Raw genomic sequence first — 24832 nt, 5'->3', positions numbered from 1 at the left:
AGACAGGAGAATGTCAGAAAGTTTGGAACTTCCTAGAGACTTGTTGAATGGCTTTGACCAAAATGCTGATAGTGATATGGACAATGGTCCAGGCTCAGGTGGTCTCAGATGGAGGTGGGGAACTTGTTGGGAACTGTAGTAAAGGTCATTCTTGCTATGCAAAGAGACTGACAGCATTTTGCCCCTGCCCCAGAGATCTGTGGAACTTTGAACTTGAGAGAGGTGATTTAGGGTATCTGGGGAAAGAAATTTCTAAGCAACAAAGCATTCAAGAGGAAGCAGAGCATAAAAGTTTGGAAAATTTGCAGCCTGCCAATGCTATAGAAAAGAAAACCCCATTTTCTGGGGAGAAATTCAAGCTGGCTGCAGAAATTTGCATAAGTAACGAGAAGTCAAATGTTAATCACCAAGACAATGGGGAAGACGTCTCCAGGATATGTCAGAGACATTCATAGCAGTGCCCCCAGCCCCCACCATCACAGGCCCAGAGCCTAGAAGGGAAAAATGGTTTCATGGGCTGGGCCCAGGGCATCCCTACTGTGTACAGCCTTGGGATATGGTGCCCTGCATCCCAAATGCTTCCGCACCAGCCTTGGCTAAAAGAGGTCAATGTACAACTCAGGCCATTGCTTCAGAGGGTGCAAGCCCCAAGCTTTGGCAGCTTACACATGGTGTTGGGCCTGTGGGTGTGCAGAAGTCAAGAATTGAGGTTTGGGAACCTCTGCCTAAATTTCAGAGGAGGTATGGAAAGGCCTGGATGTCCAGGCAGAAGTCTGCTGCACAGGGGAGCCCTCATAGAGAACCTCTGCTAGGGCAGTGCACAAGGGAAAGGTGGGGTTGGAGCCCTCACAGAGAGTCCCCACCAGGGCACTGCCTAGTGGAGCTGTGTGAAGAGGGCCACTGTCTCCAGACCCCAGAATGGTAGATCCACTGACAGCTTGCACTGGGCACCTGGAAAAGCCACAGGCACTCCATTGCAGCCTGTGAAAGCAGCCAGGAGGGGGACTATAACCTGCAAAGCCACAAGAGTGGAGGTGCCCAAGGCCATGGGAGCCCACCTCTTGCATCAGCGTGACCTGGATGTGAAACATGGAGTCAAAGGAGATCATTTTGGAACTTTAAGGTTTAATGACTACCCTATTGGATTTCAGACTTGAATAAGACCTGTGGCCCCTTTGTTTTGGCCAATTTTTCCCGTTTGGAATGGGTGTACTTATCCAATGCCTGTATCGCCCATTGTATCTAGAAGTAACTAACTTGCTTTTGATTTTACAGGCTCACAGGTGGAAGGGGCTTGCCTTGGACTTGGACTTTTGAGTTAATGCTGGAATGAGTTAAGACTTTGGGGAACTGTTGGAAGGTCATGATTGTGTTTTGAATTGTGAGGACATAAGATTTGGGAGGAGCCAGGGTGGAATGATATGGTTTGGCTGTGTCCCCACCCAAATCTCATCTTAAACTGTAGTTCCCATAATCCCCATGTGTCATGGGAGGGACCTGGTGGGAGGTAGTGGAATCATAGGAGTGGTTACCTCCATACTGCTTTCATGATAGTGAGTTGTCATGAAATTCTGATGGTTTTATAAGGGGCTGCTTTTTTTTTTTTTTTTTTTTGAGATGGAGTCTCACTCTGTTTCCCAGGCTGGAGTGCAGTGGCATGATCTCAGCTCACTGCAATCTCTGCCTTCCGGGTTCACACCATTCTCCTGCCTCAGCCTCCCGAGTAGCTGGGACTACAGGTGCCCACCACCATGCCCTGCTAATTTTTTATATTTTTAGTAGAGACGGGGTTTCACCATGTTAGCCAGGATGGTCTCGATCTCCTGACCTCATGATCTGCCCACCTCGGCCTCCCAAAGTGCTGGGATTACAGGCATGAGCCACCACACCTGGCCTATTTTTCCTTTTAATTGGCCCTTCTACTTGCTGCTGCCGTGTGAAGAAGGATGTGTTTGCTTCCCTTTCCGCCATGAATGTAAGTTTCCTGAGGCTTCCCCAGCCCTGCAGAACTGTGAGTCAATTAAATCTCTTTCCCTTATAAATTACCCAGTCTTGGGTATGTCTTTATGAGCAGCATGAGAATGGACTAATACAACCATCATACTTTATGCTTCTAAAAGTTTGACATTTTTAGATACCTCATATTAGTGGAATCATGCAATGACTGTTCTTCTGTGACTGACTTATTTCACTTAACGTAATATCCTCAAGTTTCATCCAAGGTGTAGCATATGACATGATTTCCTTCTTTTTAAAGACTGAATAATATTCCATTGTAAATATATACCACATTCTCTTAATTCATTCATCCACTGATGGACATGCAGATTGTTTCTACCTCTTGACTATTGTAAAATGCTGCCAATGAACATTGAGGTGCAAATGTCTTTTCAAGTTCTTATGTTTAATTCTTTTGGATATATACCTAACAGTAAAATTATGAGATCATATGGTAGCTCTATTTTTTAATTTTTTGAGGAACTTTTATGCCATTTTCTATAGTGGCTGCACCATTTTATATTACCACAAATAGTGCACAAGAATACCAAAGTTTCCACATCCTTGCCAACATTTGTTATTTTCTTTCTTTTTTTTTTTTTTTTTTTGAGACAGAATCTCACTCTGTCACCCAGGCTGGAGTGCAGTGGTGCAATCTCGGCTCACTACAATCTCCGCCTGTCAGGTTCAAGTGATTCTCCTGCCTCATCCTCCCAAGTAGCTAGGACTACAGGTGTGTGCCACCACGCCTGGCTAAGTTTTTGTATTTTTAGAAGAGATGGGGTTTTACCGTGTTAGCCAGGATAGTCTCGATCTCCTGACCTCATGATCCACCTGCCTCAGCCTCCCAAAGTGCTGGGATTACAAGGCGTGAGCCACCATGCCTGGCCTATTTTCTATTTTGTTGCTAATGGCCATCCTAACAGGTGGAATCAATTTGCATTTCCCTGATGATTTGTGAGATTGAGCAGCTTTTTATATACCTGTTGGCAATTTGTATGTCTTCTATGGAGGAATGTCTATTCAAGTCCTTTGCCCATTTATAAAATTGGGTTATCTAGGATTTGTGTTTGTTTTTGCTATTGAGTCTTAGAAGTTCCTTTTTTTAAATATTAACCCCATCAGATATATGAATTGCAAATATTTCTTCCCATTCTGTATTTTGTCTTTCCATTGTGTTGATTATTCCATTTGCTACACAGAAGTTTTTTAAAGTCCTATTGGTCTAGTTGTGCTTTTGTTGCCTGTATTTTTGGTGTCAGATCCAAGAAATTATTGCCAAGACCAATGTCGTGGAGATTTTCCCCTATGCTTCTTTTAGTGTTGTTCAAGTACTGTTTCCTTATTGGTCTTCTATATGGATGTTCTATCCACTAAATTTAAAGTGGATAATCAAATTATCCTACTATGATTGTGTTGCTGTCTATTTCTCTCTTCAATTCTGTCAGTGTTTGAGTCTGATATTTGGGTGCTCTGATCTTTGGCACATGTGTATTTATCATTGTATATATCTTGATGAATTGGCAATTGTATCATTATATAACGTCCTTTGTCTCCTGTGACTTTTTAAACGTAGTGTCTCTTTTTTTCTGATATAAGTATGACTCTCTCTGCTCTTTTTTGTTACCTTTTGCATGAAATATCTTTTTCCATCTTTGTTACTTTCAGCCTATGTGTGTCCTTAACTCTAACGTGAGTTTCCTGTAGACAGCATATAGTTGACTTGTTTTTTAAATCCATTCAGTGCTACTCTGTTTTTTGATTGGGAAGTTTAATCCATTTACATTAAAAGTAATTACTGGCCAGGTGCTGTTCCCAGCACTTTGGGAGGTGGAGGCGGGTGTATCACCTGAGGTCAGGAGTTTGAGACCAGCCTTGCCAACGTGGTGAAACCCTGTCTCTACTAAAAATACAAAAATTTTTGGCATGGTGGCGGACACCTGTAATCCCAGCTACTTGGGATGTGAGGCAGGAGAATGACTTGAACCTGAGAGGTGGAGATTGCAGTGCACCGTGATCGTGCCATTGCACTCTAGTATGGGCAACAGGAGCAAAACTCTATCCCCCCCCCCCAAAAAAAGTAATTACTGACATGGAAGAACTTATTATTGCCATTTTGTTAATTGTGTTCTGTCTGTCCTATAACTTTTTTGTCCCTCTTTTCCTCTCTTATTGTCTTCCTTTGTGTTTCAATGATTTTTTAGTTACATATTGTGACTCTTTTCTCATTTACTTTTGTGTATTTTCTATAGGTATTTTCTTTGTGGCTATCATGGAGCTTACATAAAAAATCTTATAACAGTGTATCTTAAGTTGCTAACAGTTAAACTTCAATTGCATACAAAATCTCTACTCTTTTAATCCCCTCACACACTTTATGTTATTAATGTCACAAATTATGTATTTTTATAATATGTAACATTAGCATATTTTATAGTCACAGTTATTTTTATACTTTTGTCTTGTAACTCCTATACCAAAATTAAAAGTATGTTATGCACTACCATTTCAGTATTACAGTATTCTATATTTATAAGTGAGTTTTCTACTTTCATATATTTTCATGTTGCTGTTTAGCATTCTTCTTTTCAACTTAAAGAATTCCCTTTAGCACTTTTTGTAAAGCGATTAATTCCTTCAGCTTCTGTTTACCTGGGAAAGTTTCTATTTCTTCTTTTTTTTTTTGTAGTTTGTTTTAATTAGAAATGGGTTTCACTATGTCACCGAGGCTGAAATGCAGTGGCTCTGCGGTGGCTATTCATAGGTGATATCATAGTGCAGTATGCAGCCTCAAACTCTTGGGCTCAAATGATTCTCCCAACTCAGCCTCCTGAATGTCTGAGGCTACAGGTGCACAACACTGTCCCCAGCTCTGTTAATTTCTGAAGGATAGTTTTGTCAGTTACACTGTTCTTGGCTGACAATTTTTTTTTCTTTCAGCACTTTGAACATTCATCCCCCCTCCTTCTGGCTTGCAGTGTTTCTGCTGAGAAATTCGCTCATAGCCTAATAAATGATGAGTACCTTTTCTCTTGCTGTCTTCAAAATTCTTTTTTTTTTTTTTTTTGCCGTTTGACATTTGATTATAATATATTTTGGTATTGATAAAAGAAAAACTTCATCCAAATTACATTTAAAGGAGTTTAATTTAGCAATGAATGATTCACACATTGAGCAGCCCCCAGAATCACAGCAGATTCACAGAGACTTCAGTGCAGCCACATGGTGGAAGAAGATTTATAGACAAAAAAAAAAAAAAAGGGAAATGATATATAGAAATCAGCAGTGAGGTACAGAAACAGCTGGATTGGTTACAGGTTGGTGTTTGCCTTATTTGAACACAGTTTGAACAATTAACAGTTTATGACTGGTTAAAGTATGGCCGCTGGGATTGGCCAAGACTCAGTTATTGTTACAGGCACATACTCCTAAGTTAGGTTTTAAATCTTGTCTAACTATTAAGCTATGTTATGGTTCATCCACAAGGATTCACATATAGATGTATGGAGTCCTTCTCAGGCCATATTTAGTTTGCTTTAACAGTGTACACTTCTTTGGAATCATCTGGTTGGAGTGTGTTGTGCTTGCTGAATCTGGATGTTCATTTCATTTTCCAGATTTGTGAAATTTTTGGCCTTTGTTTCTGCAAATAAACTTTCTGCCTCTCTCTCTCTCTCTCTCTCCCCTCTTCTCCCATATGCATGAGTTGGCCCACTTGCTATTGTCACATTAGTCCCTTAGATTTTCTTAACCCATTCTACTTTGTTGTTGTTGTTGTTGCTCTGGATGGAAAATTTCAAATGACTTGTCTTTGTCTTTGCTGATTCTTTCTTCTGCTTGATTAAGTTGACAGTTGAATCTCTCTAGTGAATTGTTCAATTCAGTTATTGTATTCATCAGCTCCAAAAGTCCTGTTTGGTTCCTTTCAATATTTTCTATCTCTGTTGATATTTTCATTTTGTTGATGAATCATTTTCCTGAGCTTGTTGAACACTTTTACGACAGTTATTTTGAGTTTTTTAGGTAATTACACTCTTTAGGGTTAATTTAGGAGATATTTTGGTCCTTTAATTGGACCATGTTTCCCTGTTTCTTTATGTGTTATAACTTTGTGCTGATATTTATACACCGAAAAAAACAACCACCACCCCTTCCAGTCTTTATGGACTATCTTCATACAGAGAAAGACCTTCATCAAGCAGCCCAGCTAAAGACTGTGAGGGTTTCTCAAACCTTTTCTGTGGATGCATTTTCTCTGGAGTTGTGCATATAAATTCCCAAATAGAAGGATTTACTGGTTTCTTTTTTTCAGGAGCCCTAATCTCTTGCTCTCTTTGGTGTCTGTCTGTAGTGCTGTTGGTTCTCTAGAGCTTATGCAAGCCACTCAGCTCTTGGTTTTTCTCAGTGCCCCCTAGGCTTCTAGGGTATGTTGAATCCTATCAGCAATTCAAGTCAGGTAAGGCAGAAACCAGTTCTTTGGGCAGCTCCCTGAAAAGCCAGAGCATTGGATGTATAATCCACTGTTTCCTTCTGTCTTTAAAGGAGAGGTTGCTGAGCTGTATGACTTTTGTCTGCTGTTGCACAAATCCTCTGGAGCAGCAACAAATTGTCTAGCTATCTTTTGTTGTCAGTGGCCCTGACAACGAAGTATCTATAACATACTACATTTTGTCCATACTCTGAGGCAGGAGAGACAGAAATCAGTCCCCTGAAAAGCCAGAACATTGGATACATGTTCCAAGTCTTTCCCTTCCCAGGAAGAAGCTAGGAGTTGAGGGTTTTCTTCCACTTGTTCTGCACCGAGCCAACAGGAGGAATTATGATGAATAAGTGCATGCTACTTCACACTGTCACCTTTAGTGGTCCCCATCCTCACAGACTTTCCTGTTACCACCTAGATTTAGGCAAGACAGAAACCAGTCCCTTGAGCAACCACCCCCCAAAATCAAATGTTTAATGTATGCTTCAATCTTCACCTTCTCTCTACAGGGAGAAGGCAGAAGCTAGGAATTTTATCCTGATCCTACCACACTGATTCAGGGAGAGGACTATGGTCAGTGAGTGGCACAAATTTTCACATTGGCTTTGACGCAGCTGGTTTCATGCTTTTCAGGAGTGCAGGGGCATCTTAAGGGGTTTCTCGATTTCTCATAAAGGAAATTGGTCCATGCATTGTTGCTGCAAGTTGGTGTCTTTGTCAGGCCAAGGAAGCTCTCTGCCTTCCTATTGTGCCATATTGCTGATACCAGCCTCTTGTGATGAGTTTTAAGATACAACACAAAAATCACATTCCATAAAATTAAAAAACAGATAAGTTGGACTTTATCAAAATTAAAAACTTTTGTTTTGCCAAATACAATGCTAAGAGAATGATAAGGCATGCCACAGACAAAGGGAAAATACTTGTAAATTACATATTGTATAAGAGTTCTATCCAGAATGTAGGAGCTCTTACAACTCATTAATAAGAAACAAATAAGCAATTAAAAATGGGAAACATCTGAACAGACACTTTGCCAAAGAAGATATATAGTTAGCAAATAGATATGTGAAAAGATGCTTGACATCATTTTTCTTTAGGAAAATGTAAATTAAAACCACAATGAAATACCACTACACACCTATTACAATATGTGTTCACAAATACTTGATATTTCTTCCTTCAGGAGGCAGAGCTTATTTCTCCTACCCTTGAATGCATGCTGACTTTTAGTGACTCTAGCAAATATTCTGACAAATAAGAGTGAGGAAAAGGAAAAATAATAGCTTTACAACAGATAAACATGGAAGACACTACCTTAACCAAGTGATCAAGTTTAATATCACCAGTAAAGTTATGTTGTTGACATGTTCTAATGGATATGATGTGATAAGAAGAACACTTCACTTCTATAGTATTGTTCCCCAGAACTCATAACCCCAGTCTAACCATAAGAAAACATCAGATAGACCTTCTACAAAATATTTGGCCAATATTCTTCAAAACACTCAAGGTCATAAAAATAAGAAAGGACTGAACAATTATCACAGATTGGAGAACAGTTTGGAGACATGATGATTAAATTCAGTGGGATATCCTGAATTGGATCCTGGAACAGAAAAAGGACATTGTAGAAAAACTGGTGTGATTCAAAGAAAATTTTGGTGTTTTTTTTTTTGTTTTTTTTGTTTTGTTTTTTTTTTTTAGTGCTCTTCCTTGGCCAATCTATCTAAAATGTCATACTTCCTGGGCTTCCTGTCCTCTACCCTTGTCTTATTTTTCTTTTTAGCTTTGCCACTTCTTGACTATGTTATATTTGTTTATTGTTTGTCTTCTCCCAACAAAATATCAGCTCTATGAGAAGGAGTGGATCCAAGTTTTATGATTCACAAACAAGAAGATTTTGTGAGCCCTATATAAGAAAAAGAATGTTAAATGAGGTACAAAATATGTATCTAATTAAAATAAGAAAAGAAATCAGAACAAAGACTTTTTAAAAATCTAGGTAGCAAAACATTAATACAATATTTATATTAATTCAGCACCTGCCATGCTTCTCCATTTTTTTCTGTTTGGGGCTACATATTAATTTGACTGTCTCTGTATGTGAAAATAATTTTGCAATATATTTCTGATAAAGATAATAGAAACATAATTCAGTCTTTCTTCTAGCACTTGGACAGTTTTCTTTTGTTTTGGTTTGGTTTTTGTTGAGACTGAGTCTCACTCTGTTGCCAAGGCTGTAGTGCAGTGACATGATCTCAGCTCACTCCAACCTCTACCTCCTGGGTTCAAGCGATTCTCATGCCTCAGCCTATCGAGTAGCTGAGACTACAGGTGTGAGCCACCGTGCTGGGCTAATTTTTTTTTCTTTTTTTTGTATTTTTAGTAGAGATGGGGTTTTACCATGTTGCCCAGGTTGGGCTCAAACTCCTGACCTCAGGTGATCCACTCATGGAGGCCTCCCAAAGTGCCAGGATTACAGGCATGAGCCGCTGCGCCCGGCTGGCCAGTTTGTCTTTATTATTGATAAATGGAACTTCCAAAACATGCATCCTAACACCCAGACAAGCCTACTGAAATATTGCTACAAATCTGTGCCCTACAAACACAGGAATTCTAATGAATTCTATTTTGTACAATTCCCATTAAGAAATGTATAGTGCATTTATAACTGTACACTTTATTGAGTATATTGCCAAGAAGAGAGAAGTTTTTTGAGTAAGAATTAATGTAACTCAAATTCTCTCTAATGATTATATTTGTCTAATGACTGGAAAAGTGTTTCACAACTAGCTTCTGACTTTAATCTTGTTTCAATCTTGCTTCTCCTACTCTGGTTACAGACTTTTAGAACTTGTTTCTGTAGGACAATTTTATTTCATGGTATATTTTTTGGGTCTGTACTGTTGTGTCACACAGTTAGTAAATTAGCATAATAAGCAGTGGTAGTATCCTTGGAAGCTATCCCTACATTAGAACAACAAAATAACTTCATACAGAAGTAACTGCATACCACCTATATACACCCTTTTAAGACTGGATTAGATCTATTCCTAACCCAACTTCTCCTTAGATGGAGTCCAAAAATATCTTCTGCCACTCAAATATTACCTGATATAAAAAGAAGTGTAATGGTGAAAAAATTGGAGTGGAGACAGCATTGTTAACAAATTGCAACTAAAATATCTTCTGCAGATTTCATAATTTTTAAAAAATATATAAATGAGTTGAATATGTTGCTAGGGCCCCTTTTGGGGCCTAAGAAGAATCTCATGCAAGTGAAGAGCCCTGAAGCTTAAACTTCATTAGTTTTTCATCCATGTCCCTAAGAGTAGAAGACTTTGTTTTTGGTTACATCTATATTCTCAGTACTTAGAATAGTGCCTTACATGAAGTAGGTATACAATAAACATATTTTAAATGAATAAATAACAAAGGAGTGGGAGGAGGAAGGAAGGAAGCAAAGGAGGAAGGAAGGGAGGTAAGGGAGGAAGGGAAAGAGGAAGAGAAGACGTGGAATAGTACTTTGCATAATTTGTGTTATGGAAGCATAACATGGTTTTCCTACACTTGGCAGAAAACAACTAGTGTTACACTTATTTCCAAGGAAGAACATTACACTGGGACACATGAGGTAGTCTAGGACCCTAAGCTCCACCACATTTTAAGAGAACAAGTCAATACAAGGAGGTAATGGATGAGCCTACTTTGGACTCAGAAGAAGGAAGAACTATGATATGGCCCAGGAGAGTGGAGTACTGGGTAGAAGAAATTTGGATAGAGTCAAAAGAAGAAACTAAAGTTATGATTAAAGATTTATATAAACACACAAATCCAAGAAAGCACCTCTAAGAAATGTTGGGGTTCCTGAAGTCTTCTCCTGGTGACTCTGGAAAGGCAAGTGTTATTGATAAATCACATAGCTGTGTGTCTACATTGGCTCATCAATTCTACTTAGGGTTGATATTCAGTAGCAACATACCGGTATGGCTACCCTGTAGTTGGAATATTTAAATATTTCCATAAGAGCTGGGAAAGAGTAATTTCCCCAACTCCTTCAAGACTTGACCTACTGCCATGGTCACTCTAGCCCCTAATCTGGAATTCCGTAGATCCCCAGCAACTAAAAGAGTAAGTCTAGGGTCAAATCCTGCTTCAGCCATAAGTTTGTTGTAATAGGCTGACACCTTTACTGTGCTCATTGTTGAGTCATTTGCATATATTCTGTGGTTCTACTGAGCAGTCAACATAGCTGTATGGAAGAAACCATGAACTGAGGGGAGGCCTAGTCTCACTCTTTGGTACCCTGTGTGTTAGCCTAGGAATACAGCAATACAACCATTTGCTTAGACTGATGGCTCTCTAGGGTTGGGCTTTCCTAGGTTGGAGCACTGGACAGGTAGTCAGCTTTCCCACAACACTACATGAGGGCAGAAAACAAATCTTTTCTAGTGACTGTTGCATTTTTAGCAGTTAGCCCAGTGATGGAACACAGTAAACACTTACAAACATTTTTTGTTTAAAAGTTGAACGGTAAAGAAGAAGGTAGAACTTTAAAGGTCTAGAACTGAAAAAGATCATCTAAAAATCTTAGAAAAAAAATTATTTAAAAAATTTCCCTGTTATGCAGTAGCGAATCTGAGGCCTGAAAGATTGAGGGTCTTGCCCAGAAATCATGAGTTATTAACAGGATCTGTTGCAGAACCCTGGCCTCTTGTATCTTCATTCAGTGTTTTTTTTTTTTTTCCTATATTGGGCTTCTCCACTCAGATCCAAGGAGACAGGTAACCCCAGTACGAATTTCTCACAGCATGGAGAAATCCAGAGATGAACGCAATTCTCTATCACCCTGTGGGAACTGAAAATTTTAAGTGAATATCGGAGTTACGCAAGGAAGTAATCTCATATAACAGCTGCAACTGTTTTGCTTTGCTCCTATTCTTGGAACTGGTGGGCAGGGTGAGGTCAAGAGTTTGAGCAGAGTAGAAAGTTTGGAACAGTCACTGTAGAATGTGTGAGGGGAAGACAATAGGAGTTGAACATGAAGATTGTTGAAGGTTGGAAGAATGAGGAAGAAGTTGAATAGGATGATTGCCCATGGACCAGTTACTCAGCATGGTAGATTTATTTATTTATTTATGAGACAATCTGGCTTTGTCACCCAGGCTGGAGTGCAGTGGCATCTTGAGTCACTGCAGCCTTGACCTCCTGAGCTCAAGGTGATACTCCCACATCAGCCTCCTGAGTAGCTGGGATGACAGGTGACAGGCATGCACGACCGTAACCAGCTGGTTTTTTAGTGTTTTGTTTTGTTTTGTTTTGTTTTTTGAGAGAGGGCTCTTGCTATGTTGCCTAGGGTGCTTTTGAACTCCTGGCCTGGCCTCAAGTTATCCTCCCACCTTGGCCTCTCAAAGTGTGGAATTACAGGCATGAACTACCAGGCCCAGCCAGTAGAGGAATTTTAATAAATAATTATCCAGTCCCAACTTTCAAAAATGCTGAGTTTGAGAAATCCTGCCCTAGAAAAATTTTAAGTGATTAGTAGTCACTTGTGACTAGTAGCTATTAACAGCCCTGATAATAGAACATTTCTAATCGTCATTCTATCAGACAATTCTAGTCTAGAAGATTTTCAAGACTCTTTTTACCTCTGAGGTCCTAAGCAAAACAGTGAAAGAAACAATAAAAAGAGCAAGATAGTAAGGATCAATCTTACTATCCTTACTAGATAGACAAAAAAGACAATGAAAAAAATAAGCAAAAAAATAAAATAGAACTGCCTTTGAGGGATTAATTTCTGATTAAAGCCCTTAAACCTGCATAGTTCTTTACTGAAATAGAAAGCTCATATTTTGATTCTGCATTTATTGTTCCCACAAAAGTGTGGTATTTGGATCAAATGAACTATTGTCTCTCTGTGGGCATGTTGACAAACTAGATGCTGCTTTGTAATCTACTGCTGTGCATTACTTGTCTGGCTAATCCTGTGCTTCTTTCTTGTTATCCTGCTGTTATAGCTATAAATGCATAGTCTTACCTCTTTTCTTGGCAGACACTTTAGAGTGCAATAGAGAGTAAATGGGATTTACATTTACTATTATCCCTTCAGCTTTAATAATGACTGGTTTTAATTCTCCCTTTGAGTACTGAAATAAAACACCTTCCTGCTCATACCACACCTGCATCCAATCCTGGACACCTGATTTCTGGAGAAAAATGAGATGTCTCTGGTATTTTAAAATATCCGAATAGCTTCCAGGCAGAACAGAAATGTTTTTAAAAATTATCCAGTACTTAGAAATAAGAGAGGAGATTACTGAAGGTCCTTTCAGTGGAATGCTGGGCAATTGTTTGAATGGATACTCAATGAATTAAGTCTATAAGGTTGTGCACCTTTGATTGACTCTCTATTTAGAAGAGGTTAACTGGTGGAAAACCAATAGCAGTGCAAATGATTCTTGCCCATAGCAATGCAAATGGAATTTATCTATAGAGATATAATTGATTTTCCCCTGATAGAAAAGATAATTCTAAAATTTTCAATTTATCACCTTATAGGGTATTAACCAGTTTTGCACGTATTAGCATATTCACTTTAGTATTGACTGCCTTGACTACATAAATCTGTCTTTATATTTTCCTTCAAACTAGTTTTAACATCTTACTCTTTATTCACTAATGGGTGGAATAAAATCTTTGACACATTCATGTCATATTTCTATGAGAGTCATGCTTTTTAACTTTTTGAAAAGTATACTTAGAAGAAATCTAACTTGGTCAGGTACTGCTCCTGGATTAAGTGCTCCTTAATTGTGCCCTGGGTGCCTCTTACCTCCCTAGCCTCACAGTAGTGCCAGCCTTGTCTTAACCCCCAACTTCTGATCAATTTTAGCCAATGGGAGGTACACAGGTTCAAGAGGGCAAGGGGAGAGTGGGGTTCTGGTATTTATTACTCCAGATTCCTCCGTGGGATTTTGCCTTGGACGGGCAACATGCTGCAGTCTATTTTGGGATTCCTGTAATCTCTTCTTTTCTTCAGTTCGGTAGGCCTGGGGTGGTTGCTAGCTACATTATCTCTGTGGTTTTCTCACATAATGGCCCCTTATTAAATTCCACTTTTGTACCACCCGATTTCTGTTGCAAGGCCTGCAAATAGAATGGGCTGCTTTTAGAAAAGTGACTCCACTCCATTCCAGGGGTGTTCAAGCCAAGGCTAGATGGTCAGAAGACACTAGTGCCATGAAGGAATTCTCTGCTCTGGGAGAAGGCAAAACTGTACAACTATGATTTCTAAATACGGAGGCTGCATAGCTCTACAAAAAGCTATCTTGCTTCTGTGTGTGTGTGTGTGTGTGTGTGTGTGTGTGCGCGCATGTGTGTTGTATGCAGGAGTGATGGGGATTGGGAAAGAGAAATGTCAGAAAGGAGAAACATATTGTCGTGTTACCATATATGTAGCCAAGGGAGGTTTGTTGATGGTCTGGAAGAGATATCTAGGTTAGTAAAAGAGAGGGCTGAAAATGAGGGAGAGATTTTGCTGGATTAAATTGAGAGACAGGACTAGTTGGTTTCCTAGGTCGACTACAAATTCGTAAGCCTAGCTGGGGAAGGTGACCACACCCACCTTTAAACACAGGGCTTGTAACTCAGCTCACACCCGACCCATCAGGTAGTAAAGAGGGATCACTAAAACACAAATTAGGCTAAAAGCAGGAGGTAAAGAAATAGTCAAATCATATATCACCTGAGAGCATAGGGGGAGGGACAATGATTGGGATATAAACCCCAGGCATTCAAGCTGGGAGTAGGCAACCCCCTTTGGGTCCCCTCCCATTGTATGGGAGCTCTGTTTTCACTCTATTAAATCTTGCAACTGCACACTCTTCTGGTCCGTGTTTATTCTGGCTCGAGCTGAGCTTTTGCTCACCGTCCACCACTTCTGTTTGCTGCCATGGCAGACCTGCCATTGATTTCCACCCCTCCAGATCTGGCAGGGTGTCCACCCCTTTTCTGATCCAGTGAGGCACCCATTGCAGCTCCCGTTTGGGCTAAAGGCTCGCCCTTGTTCCTGTGCAGCTAAGTGCCTGGGTTCATCCTAATCGAGCTGAACACTAGTCACTGGGTTCCACGGTTCTCTTCCACGACGCACGGCTTCTAATAGAGCTATAACACTCACCAAATGGCCCAAGGTTCCATTCCTTGGAATCCGTGAGGCCAAGAACCCCAGGTCAGAGAACAAAAGGCTTGCTGCCATCTTGGGAGTGGACACCACCATCTTGGGAGTTCTAAGAACAAAGGTCCACCGGTAACAAAATGTGTCAAAATTGGTGAATGTTTAGGTCTGCTTTTAAAACATGTGACTACCTAACTGTGTGCTCCGAGTAAGAATATACTAGTCTTGTGTTCAGGTATAGATTTAACTTGGATATGCTAAGAACTTAGTACTCTATGCAACAGAAAAAAGTTTCTGGATGTGCTGCCTATAGTATGATCAAGATGGTGAAATGTCATCTCAGATTTAACTGTGCAATATTCTCATAAAAGGCCTTCTTTGTGGTAGAGAACCCATGTTAAATTTCAGTCCCTATGCTAGAACAAGTAGAGGCCTATGCTCAGCCCTGGCTGGTTTTTTTTTTTTTTTTTGAGACAGAGTCTTGCTCTGTCACCCAGGCTGGAGCACAGTGGCACGATCTCAGCTCACTGCAACCTCCACCTCCTGAGTTCAAGCGATTCTCCTCCCTCAGCCTCCTGAGTAGCTGGGACTACAGGCGTGCACCACCATGCCCAGCTGATTTTTGTATTTTTAGTAGAGATGGGGTTTCACCATGTTGGCCAGGCTGGTCTTGAACTCCTGACCTCAAGTGATCCACCTGCCTCAGCTTCCCAAAGTGCTGGGATTACAGGTGTGAGCCATTGCGCTGCCTGGTGCTTTAAGAGCTGGTGTAGGTATGGAAATGGGTGAGGCTGGCCCAGGTTACCAGAATCTCAGTTCCAGGAAAGTGTGGCTCAGCAAGGAAGGGGAGATTGATGACTTGTAAACAGTTTGAATTACTCTAGTGGTTCTCCCTGCCACCCCATCCACACTCACTGTGTGGCTAGTACCTGTGTCAGATGCTGGGGATCCAAAAATCACTAGTAAGACATAGATCTGCCCTACAAGACTTTCCCACCTCTGACAATATCAACTGAGTGATCTTTTAAATCTTAAATATTATGTAATGAAATCAATATATTTGACAAGAGGCCTTTTGGGAAAGCACATTGGAAGATATGTGTTGGGGCTTGAGGGGACTAAAAAATAATGCCTGTCTTCACCACCCAAATTTGAAAGCAATTGATAGTTGCAGCAGGTAGGTTGATGGCAATTATAACATAGTTACATGTTTGCACAGCATGGCTTAGGTTCAAAGATGAATGGACTTGTTTAGGACACTGTTCTTCCTCCCAATCTCCAAGTATGGCATTGCTCATCCAGTTGGAGATTCAGTAGACCATTTGAGTCTACCAAATGCACACATCAACCAAGGAATGCTGTTCCCTCTAAACTGGGACAAAAAGGGAAGAAAGTAATCAATTGTCTAGTGCTTACAGTCTTTTAATAAAGTAGTCTTGCAGTTCAGAAACGGGCTAACTGCTGTCACCCCAAATCAGATTTCACACTCATCAGTGGGGAAAAGTAAGTAATAGATGGGGTGGAGGTTATGAGTGTTTCTACAGATAAAACTTTCTTCCAATGAGAAACAAGAGGAGTGGGGAAATAAATGTTCATTCTAATTTTCCCCTACCTTTTGATCTTAATCATTAAGTTTATGGTCAATCAGGGTCTATCTATCACCCCTTGGAAATGAGATAAGCAGCTACGAGGGAAGTCTCGCTCCTACCTTTTCAGATTGCTTCAGTACTGTGCCTTTTTGCCTTCTCCTAGGAGTGTTGGTAAAGAGCGTTAATTTTGTAGCCAGAAGTTCTTATTTCAGATAAATACATTTTAATCATCATATTAATTATCTCCAAGACCATTATGTGTCAAGATAAAAACATTTGGCTGCTAGGTCCTTTACATGGGTTATTATTTTTTCTAGTTGGCTCAGGGAAGTTCAGCTCTGTTTATTGTAGTACCTTAGTGACCACAGTTCTATAAGGGGTGGAAGGCAAATGCCTTGCCCACTGTGGGCTGGTACTATAAAAATGTTAAAAGAAAAACTTTAGACAAATTAAATTTCACAGTTTATCTGAACAAAGAACAACTCATGAATTGGGCAGCACTCAGAACCAGAAGAGGTATGAAGGATTCTGCTTAGCATTGTTAGTAGGAAGCTTTCATAGGCTGAACACAGAAGCAAAATAGAGAAATCACCTGATTGGCTACAGCTAAGTGTCTGCCTTATTTGGGCTTGGCTGCCTATGATTGGCAGAAACCTGGCTGAAATCTGGCTGCTTGTGATCAGATGAAACTCAACTATTTATTATACTCCTAAGTTTCAGTTTGCTTATGTATGAAATTAGGTTGCAGTTTGTCATATAAAAACTCAAAATACAGAGACAACCTCAGGCAAATGGCCTCCTGCTTATTTAATTTAACAGAAGTAAGCAGACCACAGTCCCCTGATGAGGCATTTGAAAGAAAATTCATGGATCTCTGGTTTCCCAGCTATCTTATAGACATAGTGGCTCCTTTTTGGCGTCCTAGGGGCCAATAAGACCAGGAGCATTTACAGAGGGACAAAGACAACCTTTACCTAGAGTAATCCACAGATCCCAATGAGTCCAGGAAACAGCACAAACTCCATCCTCTCCCTGGAACAGAGACTGGCCTCCAAGGCCATACTCAGATCTCAGTATCAGAATAGAAACCAAGTCTGGCCTTGCACTCTGCTGCTTGAAGACTCTAGTAGCTGTTTAGTTTAGGAGATGATAGATTAAAGCTGGAGTAGAGCTTAGGTTGTCATCTTCTCAGAATCCACTGCTCCTTGTTCTTGAGCTGCTTTAATGGAGAATCCTTAGCCAAATGTAATTTTAAAGTTAATTTAGTGCCTTCTTAAAGGACAAAGCTCACAAGCTCCAGCAGAAACTCCCAAAAATAACTAATACAGAAATTCTCAGTAGTAGTTTCAGCCCACCTTGGGTTAAAATCTGAATACTGTAGTTTTTAGCATTTAATTTAGAAAAGATTGGAGTGAGAGACTTTTGGGAGTATCTTTTTAGAAATTACACTGGCTGGGCGTGGTGGCTCACTCCTGTAATCCTAGCTCTTTGGGAGGCCAAGGTGGGTGGATCACTTGAGGCCAACATGGTAAAAGCCCCGTCTCAACTAAAAATGCAAAAATTAGCCAGGCGTGGTGGCACATACCTGGTGTGTGCCAGCAAACTTGGGAGACTGAGGCAGGAGAATGGCTTGAACCCGGGATGCAGAGGTTGCAGTGAGCTGAGATCGCACTACTGCTGCTCTCCAGCCTGGGTGACAGAGCGAGACTCCATCTCAAAAAAGAAAAAAAAAAAAAGAAAGGAAAGAAATCACAAAAGAGTTTGTGTTTTATGTTCTAAGTTGGCAATGTAGTTCGGGAAGCTGTTCTGCTTTGCAGTAAGTCTGGATGGAGGGAAAACAGGGGGAGAACGTATAACAGCAACCAGAAAAGAATGAAGGGGAAAAGAGAAAGACAGCTTCATGACTTGGAGCTGCAGCAGCTTCTCCTTTTCCCAGGCAGCAACTGGAAGCAAGGGAACCTGCTATGCCCCTTCCCTACCTCCTACAGATCCGAGCCCAACACCTTATCTCGAAGCTTTTCTCTCTTTCTCTTCTCTCATTCACACAATCTCCAGGTACATCTCTCTTCTTCCATCTCCATTTTTCTCTCCTTGTCATTCTTTTTGAGAGTCCAAACCTCCCTCTCGTTGTAAAGATGCTCCTGAGTGGTATTGATGATTATGCACAATAAAGAAAATCTCCAGTCTGAAGTAGAAGCAGAGGAACCTAAACCAGTTTACCTCCTCACCCTTAAATGTTCCAAAAGAACCCCGAAAGCCTTTTCTTAACTTAAATGCATTGAATTCAATCTGTTTCTCTTCAAGTAGTAACAGTCAAGATTGAAAAATTCTTTCCTTACTCAGTTTTCTCTATTAGTTATTGGAATTACAAAATTATTGCTTTTTACGATTTTCACATAAGCTCTATGGGATAAAATTTTAAGTAAGGTTTTGTTAGTTAATTTTGGAATTTATTACTTCCAAGATTATTTTTATGTGAAATACATTTCTGAATTCCAAACAAATGGATTACAAATAAACTTTCAAAATGCAACTTGTTTCTAAGTTGAATTCTGCCTTTAAACTGTTTGGGTTAATGAGAAATGGTAAAATAGCAATGTAATAATATACCTTAAAATGTTTAATACCTTATAGGATTTGCTACCAAAATTATTTAGATTAAGGATAGTTATTCTTTTATTTAACAATTTAGAAAATAGTTAAAGTTTGCAAAAACATTATATAGTAATGAAGTTCCAACATCTACTAACAACAATAAAATCTATTCAAAGTTTTACAAAGCCTTTTTAATTGCATAAATTGCTAATGTAATACTATTGATCATGATTTGCTGAAATGCCGGTATACAATTAACTCCACAGTCATTAAATTAATGGTAATTTGTCTTATTTGATATTCAATTATAGAACAAGAGTATTGATGTTATTTGGCTTCCAACAGCGCATTTCCAGAGTCAGACTATGCCTTTCTTGGTCTTGAATCAGAGTTTAGTATAGGAAGGCTGATGATTGAGCAATCTAATTGAGATAATAGAAAGTCATGAACTAGATCCTCTTGGTGATAATTATTTCCTAATTTTGTCCTATTATTTTCTAAAAATGTTGATTGTTCTTGAACAGACCACTGCTGACTTATAATTCTAATGTCTGTGCTTTGCTTTCTTATATGATCAATTAGAACATTACTATTTGGATAAGAATTTCTTTTATAATTTTGGAACTTGGATATTTGCTTCTTGTTACTCAAATATTGCTGCATACATGATATTTTATGAGGCATTTAAAATTTCATTTGATAGGTTTAACAAATTATCCAGTGGTGTTACATTATTTAGTTTATATATATATTTAAAAGGCTTTGAGTAACATTTGACAGGTAAGGCACTGGATGTGGGTATGCTGGTTGGTTTTCCTGCAGAAAACATTCTTTCAAATTTTCCAGTTTGGGCACTCATTTCATGAATAACAGCTTTATCAAGGTAACCCACAAATTGTTTTGTTAGGCTAGAAAAATTCTGTGAGAAATTATAGAGTGTATTCCAAGATCTGTTTTCTAGTGTCTGCTTATTAGTTTTCTTCTTTAGTTTATCATCTACAGTTGTGTGGCCCGCTTTAAAAGACATAGGGATCTGTATATCTTTTCTCTGTACTGTAGGCATAGTTTTTTGGGGTTTGAAAAGAGAAATAGATTGATTGCCAATTATAGATTTGAGGATTTCACAATTTCTTTCTAAAACGAAATTTGTTCTTTTATGTGGGTAAATGTTTTCATTTTCCAAAGGATGAGAAGAAAATCTATTTTTTGTCAAAAGTAACATTCGTACATATTCTGTGTCATGGAAAATTATGGGATTTGTGTCCTTTTGTTCCTGTAGATTAAAGAAAAGAATAATTAGTCATAAGTTCATTGAGTCAAGAAAGCTCCATATATTTTAAAACATGTAAATAAAATTGTAAAATATTCTAAAAATGACTACATACAAATATTTAATATGAACAGTAGCATTATTCAAATACATGAAAATACTGTACTTGTATGTAACATACATCCTTCTTATCTTAATATTCTATAGAGATGTTAGTGATAAAACTTGAACTTTTGGCCTTAAATGTTTTTTGAAATAAATTGGAATACGAAAACATTAATATATTTGTTAAATATCTGAGGTACTGTCATTGAGAAATAAGGTAGTTGTTCTGGCATTTCTTAGGTTTCCATGTTCTAGAAATTAAAAAGCATACCAAAAAATGGATTGAGTCAAAGTTCAGAAGAGACATAACTGATTACAAGCCAAAATTACAAATCTGGATATTCTAGTAAATAATTCAAAAAATTAAAAATTATCTCTACAACTGTTATTATTGTACCCTAATACTTAGCACAATACCTGACACCTAAAAAGTGCTCAATATATATTTGTGGAATAAAATAGCCAAAGTAATAGATTGACTTAAGAATAGATCATTTTTATCGCAGTAATATCCAAGTCTGCTATGATTACTGAAAAGATGACAAAGATCTAGTTTTGCAATCCACTGGTGATGCCAATATTACCTATTTAGCCATAGTAATGGATGTTTGTAATGCTTTTGGTCTGTCCAACACCTTAGGGAATTTTCCACTTGACAAGTCTATGTACCCTTAGGTAGAGGCAAGAACCATGTTTGTCAGCTTCTTTGAGGTTAGGACATAGGCATTTGCCCTAGGCTCTGCCATTCAGATACACCTATGAAGTCTTCAGTTCAGAGAAAGCAAGCACTGTGAAAAAGTATTGGGAAAACTATTCTAGTGAGGGTGGTAGGAGTTACATCTAGCTTTGAATGACAGCAGTAGCAAATGTCTTAGAGTATTCCCTGCTCAGCATCAGAGTTGTAAACTTTTATCTGTGACAATAGCATGGGCCTCAGTGGAGCAGTCTGGGGCTATATAATTAGGTGATTCCTGACTAGACAGCTTTCGAGCCATACCGCCTCTCTAGAGAGCATGAGTTACTAAATAGCCTTTAATAAATGCACTTTCTGGTTGAAAAAGCCAAAACAGATTGTTAGAAAAATTGACACATGGTCATGGTCCCATCATTTTAGAACTGGGGTCTTGTTATATTGCTCAGGCTGGATTCAAATGCCTGGGCTCAAGCAGTTCCCCTGCCTCAGACTCCAGAGTAGCGGGGATTACAGGTGCACATCACTGCATTCTGCTAGATTGGTACAGCCATTTTTTAAAAATTCTTTTTATTCTACAGTTCTATTATAATCAAGCAAATTTGATAAAGGCTTCTTCATAAAGAAAAACACTGAATTTTCAGCTGGTGTAAAGGAATCCCCAGTTTGGGGGTTGTGCAAAGTGCATTAAGAACTTAAGTGCTGTTATCACTTTGGAATATGAAACCAAGAGGTAAGAAGGATTTATCAAAGATTCTGGTCACTAAAATATATGGGTGATTCCCATAAGTCATATGACTACACATATTTACTTAACGATAGATGATATGCTTATTACCATGTGAGAAGTTACTGTCTTTGTTGGACTAACGTTGATTATCTTGGCATGTGGATTTTTCAATTCATCCTCAAAGCACAACGGGAGCAAGCTTTTCTTTCTTACTGACCTATACTTACTTAATTGATAATTTCTGACTGATTTGTTTTCTTTTATATTAAAATCGTTCATCCGTGGAGATTTTTTTCTGAAAATAAACACAGTTCAGGGTAGTGTTCATGGGGCTGATTACAGCTTGTCAGTTCTTGTCTGCCTCCTTTTATCCCTGGAAGTCACTGCCAACTTCTGCACCAACCTCTCTCCCACAGACTTTCAAACTGACAAGATCATCCCGTCCTGCCTGGTTTGTGGGAGAAAACAGCAAGAGTAGGAGTGGAAGCAAGAGAGTCATATATATGCCTCTTTGGATTTTGAATGGGGACGAGTTGTATTATTACGTAGGTTGAGGGGAACACCAAAGGTAGAGAGGTATTTGCAACGTCCTATGTTGAAATTCTGGAAGAAGCTCCACAGGGCAGCTTCATGCCAACATAGGGTGGCCCCAGCTTTGTTAAGAGGATAGAATAGTGTGGTCAGGCAGAGACAGAATATAATTTTTAAACTGAGTTAAACTTAAAGTGCTTGTTCATTATTGATTCAAACAAAGTTTGAAACACACTGGATTAATGATTTTTTTTCATTATATAGAGATGGAAGTGTTCATGAGAAAAATGAGAACTTTATCCAAAGAAAAGCTACTTTTTCATGTCCATGTTGTCATGTAAGTAAATGTGTGTATTTACTAAAAAAAACATTGTATTCCCTCTATTCATTTTCCCATGCCTTTCTCTCCATTTAACAACACTCAAGGTCTGGATGTCATATCTAGTGGCTAAGCAGTCTTGGACCATTCATTGGATTGTGCTATGGAACTAAATAATAAGGCAGAATAAATTTATTCCTGTCAATTATAAAATGTGTCCTACTAGAAACATCATTAAACAGAAAAAATATTAAGCATTTTAAAATAAATTACCTTTTATTTCTATCACCTTCTAAGTGACCAACAGAATCCAATGGTTTCCTAGGTTTTTTTTCAATTTGAGCTGAAATTTTAAAAGATTTTCATAAAAGACACATAGATATTCTGACATTTAGGAAAATATCTTGCACAAAATATTTTACAATTTAAAATAACATATGGAAAACACCTAGTATAGTGCCTGGTCTGTAGTAGCTACCCAGTAAATATTTCTTGAATGAACTAGATAGAACTGGAAAAGACTGAGATCGAAGCCCTAGTATTTGGCTAAAACAGATCAAACATAAAAGTGGTCTTGGAGATTTTTTTGTGGAAGAAAGACATCCCTAAATTTTCAAATCTTTCTGATATGTGGAGTCATTATGAACCAGTAGGAAGCTTCAGGCGGTTATCACTTGGCAGGCAGGGAAGACAGTTTGCAGATATCAAACAGATCTTGCCACGTGGCATGAAGTAAGCATCATCCAAGGTTGATCTCTTCCAAATATGTCTGGTGGCCACTCCAGCATTTTTCTAGATACACATGCTATTAGTAACAGTTTTAGCTTTTACCTTGTCCTCAAGTAGTTTATATTCTAGTTCAGTACTTCCCAGTCTTTCCCATATAATGGCAAGCATACTAATTAATATTATTTGTACAGTATACTGGAATACATGCTTGAGTCTGGGCAGGCTACCACAGGGCCAACTGAGCAGCCTTGATGGCTAAGGAATCAATATTTCAGCACACCTATAACCCCCTCCAAGCACAACAGGTTACCACAGTACTATTTGGGAAGCTCTGTTCTAGAGGGAGGAAATGGTCAATAAACAAGTAAACAAGGGGCATGGTGGTATGCCCCTGTAATCCCAGCTACTCAGGAGGCTGAAGTGGGAGGACTGCTTAAGCCCAGGAGTTTGAGGCCAGCTGGGGCAGTATAGTAAGACCCCCATCTCAAAAAAACAAAAACAAAAACAAACAAAAAAACCCCGACAACAACAAAAACAAGTAAACCAACCAACAAATAAATGTATAATATAATTTCGAATAATTTGGAAGTATTTGCAGCATTCAAGTACCATGGAAGAATATAAACATGGTACTTCACCTAGGGTGGCTATAGAAGGCCTCTTTTAAGAGGGGATATTTGAGTTGAAATCTGAGTAAAGAGAAAGAGGCAGAGGAAACAGCAAGTGTGGAGGTCTCAGTGTGAAGCCAGCATGGAATGCTGAAAGAACAAAGAGGCCAGTGTTGCTTGGGTGTGGTGAATTAGGAGGAGAGTGGAGTAAGATGGGTTGAAACACGTAGCAGGGCAAAGTCATCTGGGGTCACATAAGCCATAGTGAAGAGTTAAGATATTATTCTGGTTACAATAGAGATCCTTAGGAGGGTTTTCAACAGAACAATAATGCAGTTTCATTTATGCTTTAGAAAGATCACTCTGCTTGCTCAGTGATGGATGGTCTGTGGGGAGAAGGGGGAATGTGGGTGGCAAGAGCAGCAATGGAGTAACCAATTAGGAGGCTGTTGTTGTTGTCTAGATGAACATGTTGGTGGACTCGATAAGGATTGTAGCAGTGTAAGTGGTGGGAAATCGTTGGCTTCAGTTTCTACTTAGAGGGAGATCCAACTTTTTCCCATTTGCAGGAATGGGATAGGTAAGAGAAAAACAGGCCCACTGACTGAAACAAGGTGCTGGGTTAAGGATCCCTGACTTGTGAAAGGAGAATAAAAATCACTCCTTTCCATTGCCAATTGGCTAACCTGGAACTAAGTCAAACCACACAAGAGATGGATGACTGAATCTGCCAATCTACCATATCCCAATTGTCACCCTGGCAGACGAATTCCATTCACAACTCTAAAATCTGGTCTGGCCTGAGGGTCACGAGGTCTGAGTAATGGCAACTACAAAACTTCTGGAAAGGAAAGAGTGCCATATAGTGAGTGGTGAATAAGAGACAGAGAGCCTTCTAAAATTCTACAACCTATGAAAAATATTGCCAGGTGCAGTGGCTCACACCTATAATCCCAGCGCTTTAAGAGGCTGAGGTGGGTGGATCACTTGAGGTCAGGAGTTTGAGACCAG

The 24832-nt window shown here is 39.1% G+C and overlaps 1 protein-coding gene across 2 annotated transcripts in view; it reads right to left on the bottom strand.

The window, feature by feature from the left end:
- Window positions 1–5045: 5045 nt before the first annotated feature.
- Window positions 5046–24832, bottom strand: part of C1H1orf141 (chromosome 1 C1orf141 homolog) — a 56451-nt gene continuing 36664 nt past the window's right edge. The window contains exons 8-15 of one of the 2 annotated variants that reach the window (XM_055117551.2): window positions 22758–22827; window positions 21743–21929; window positions 18247–20111; window positions 17218–17477; window positions 16363–16402; window positions 15862–16026; window positions 14658–14766; window positions 5046–6892 (exon numbers count right to left, since the gene is read on the bottom strand). In XM_055117551.2, the coding sequence (XP_054973526.1) occupies window positions 19512–20111; window positions 21743–21929; window positions 22758–22827 (857 nt within the window). In that variant the 3' untranslated portion in view covers window positions 5046–6892; window positions 14658–14766; window positions 15862–16026; ... (1 more) ...; window positions 17218–17477; window positions 18247–19511. Of the gene's footprint in view, window positions 6893–14657; window positions 14767–15861; window positions 16027–16362; window positions 16403–17217; window positions 20112–21742; window positions 21930–22757; window positions 22828–24832 lie in introns of both variants that reach the window. The other variant, XM_055117548.2, reaches the window with a different exon arrangement.

This window comes from Pan paniscus, chromosome 1 (assembly GCF_029289425.2).
Source record: "Pan paniscus chromosome 1, NHGRI_mPanPan1-v2.0_pri, whole genome shotgun sequence".
In the NCBI taxonomy this organism is placed as follows: domain Eukaryota; kingdom Metazoa; phylum Chordata; class Mammalia; order Primates; family Hominidae; genus Pan; species Pan paniscus.
The sequence above is the reverse complement of the archived record's forward strand: the minus strand, read 5'-3'. Positions and strand labels throughout refer to the sequence as shown.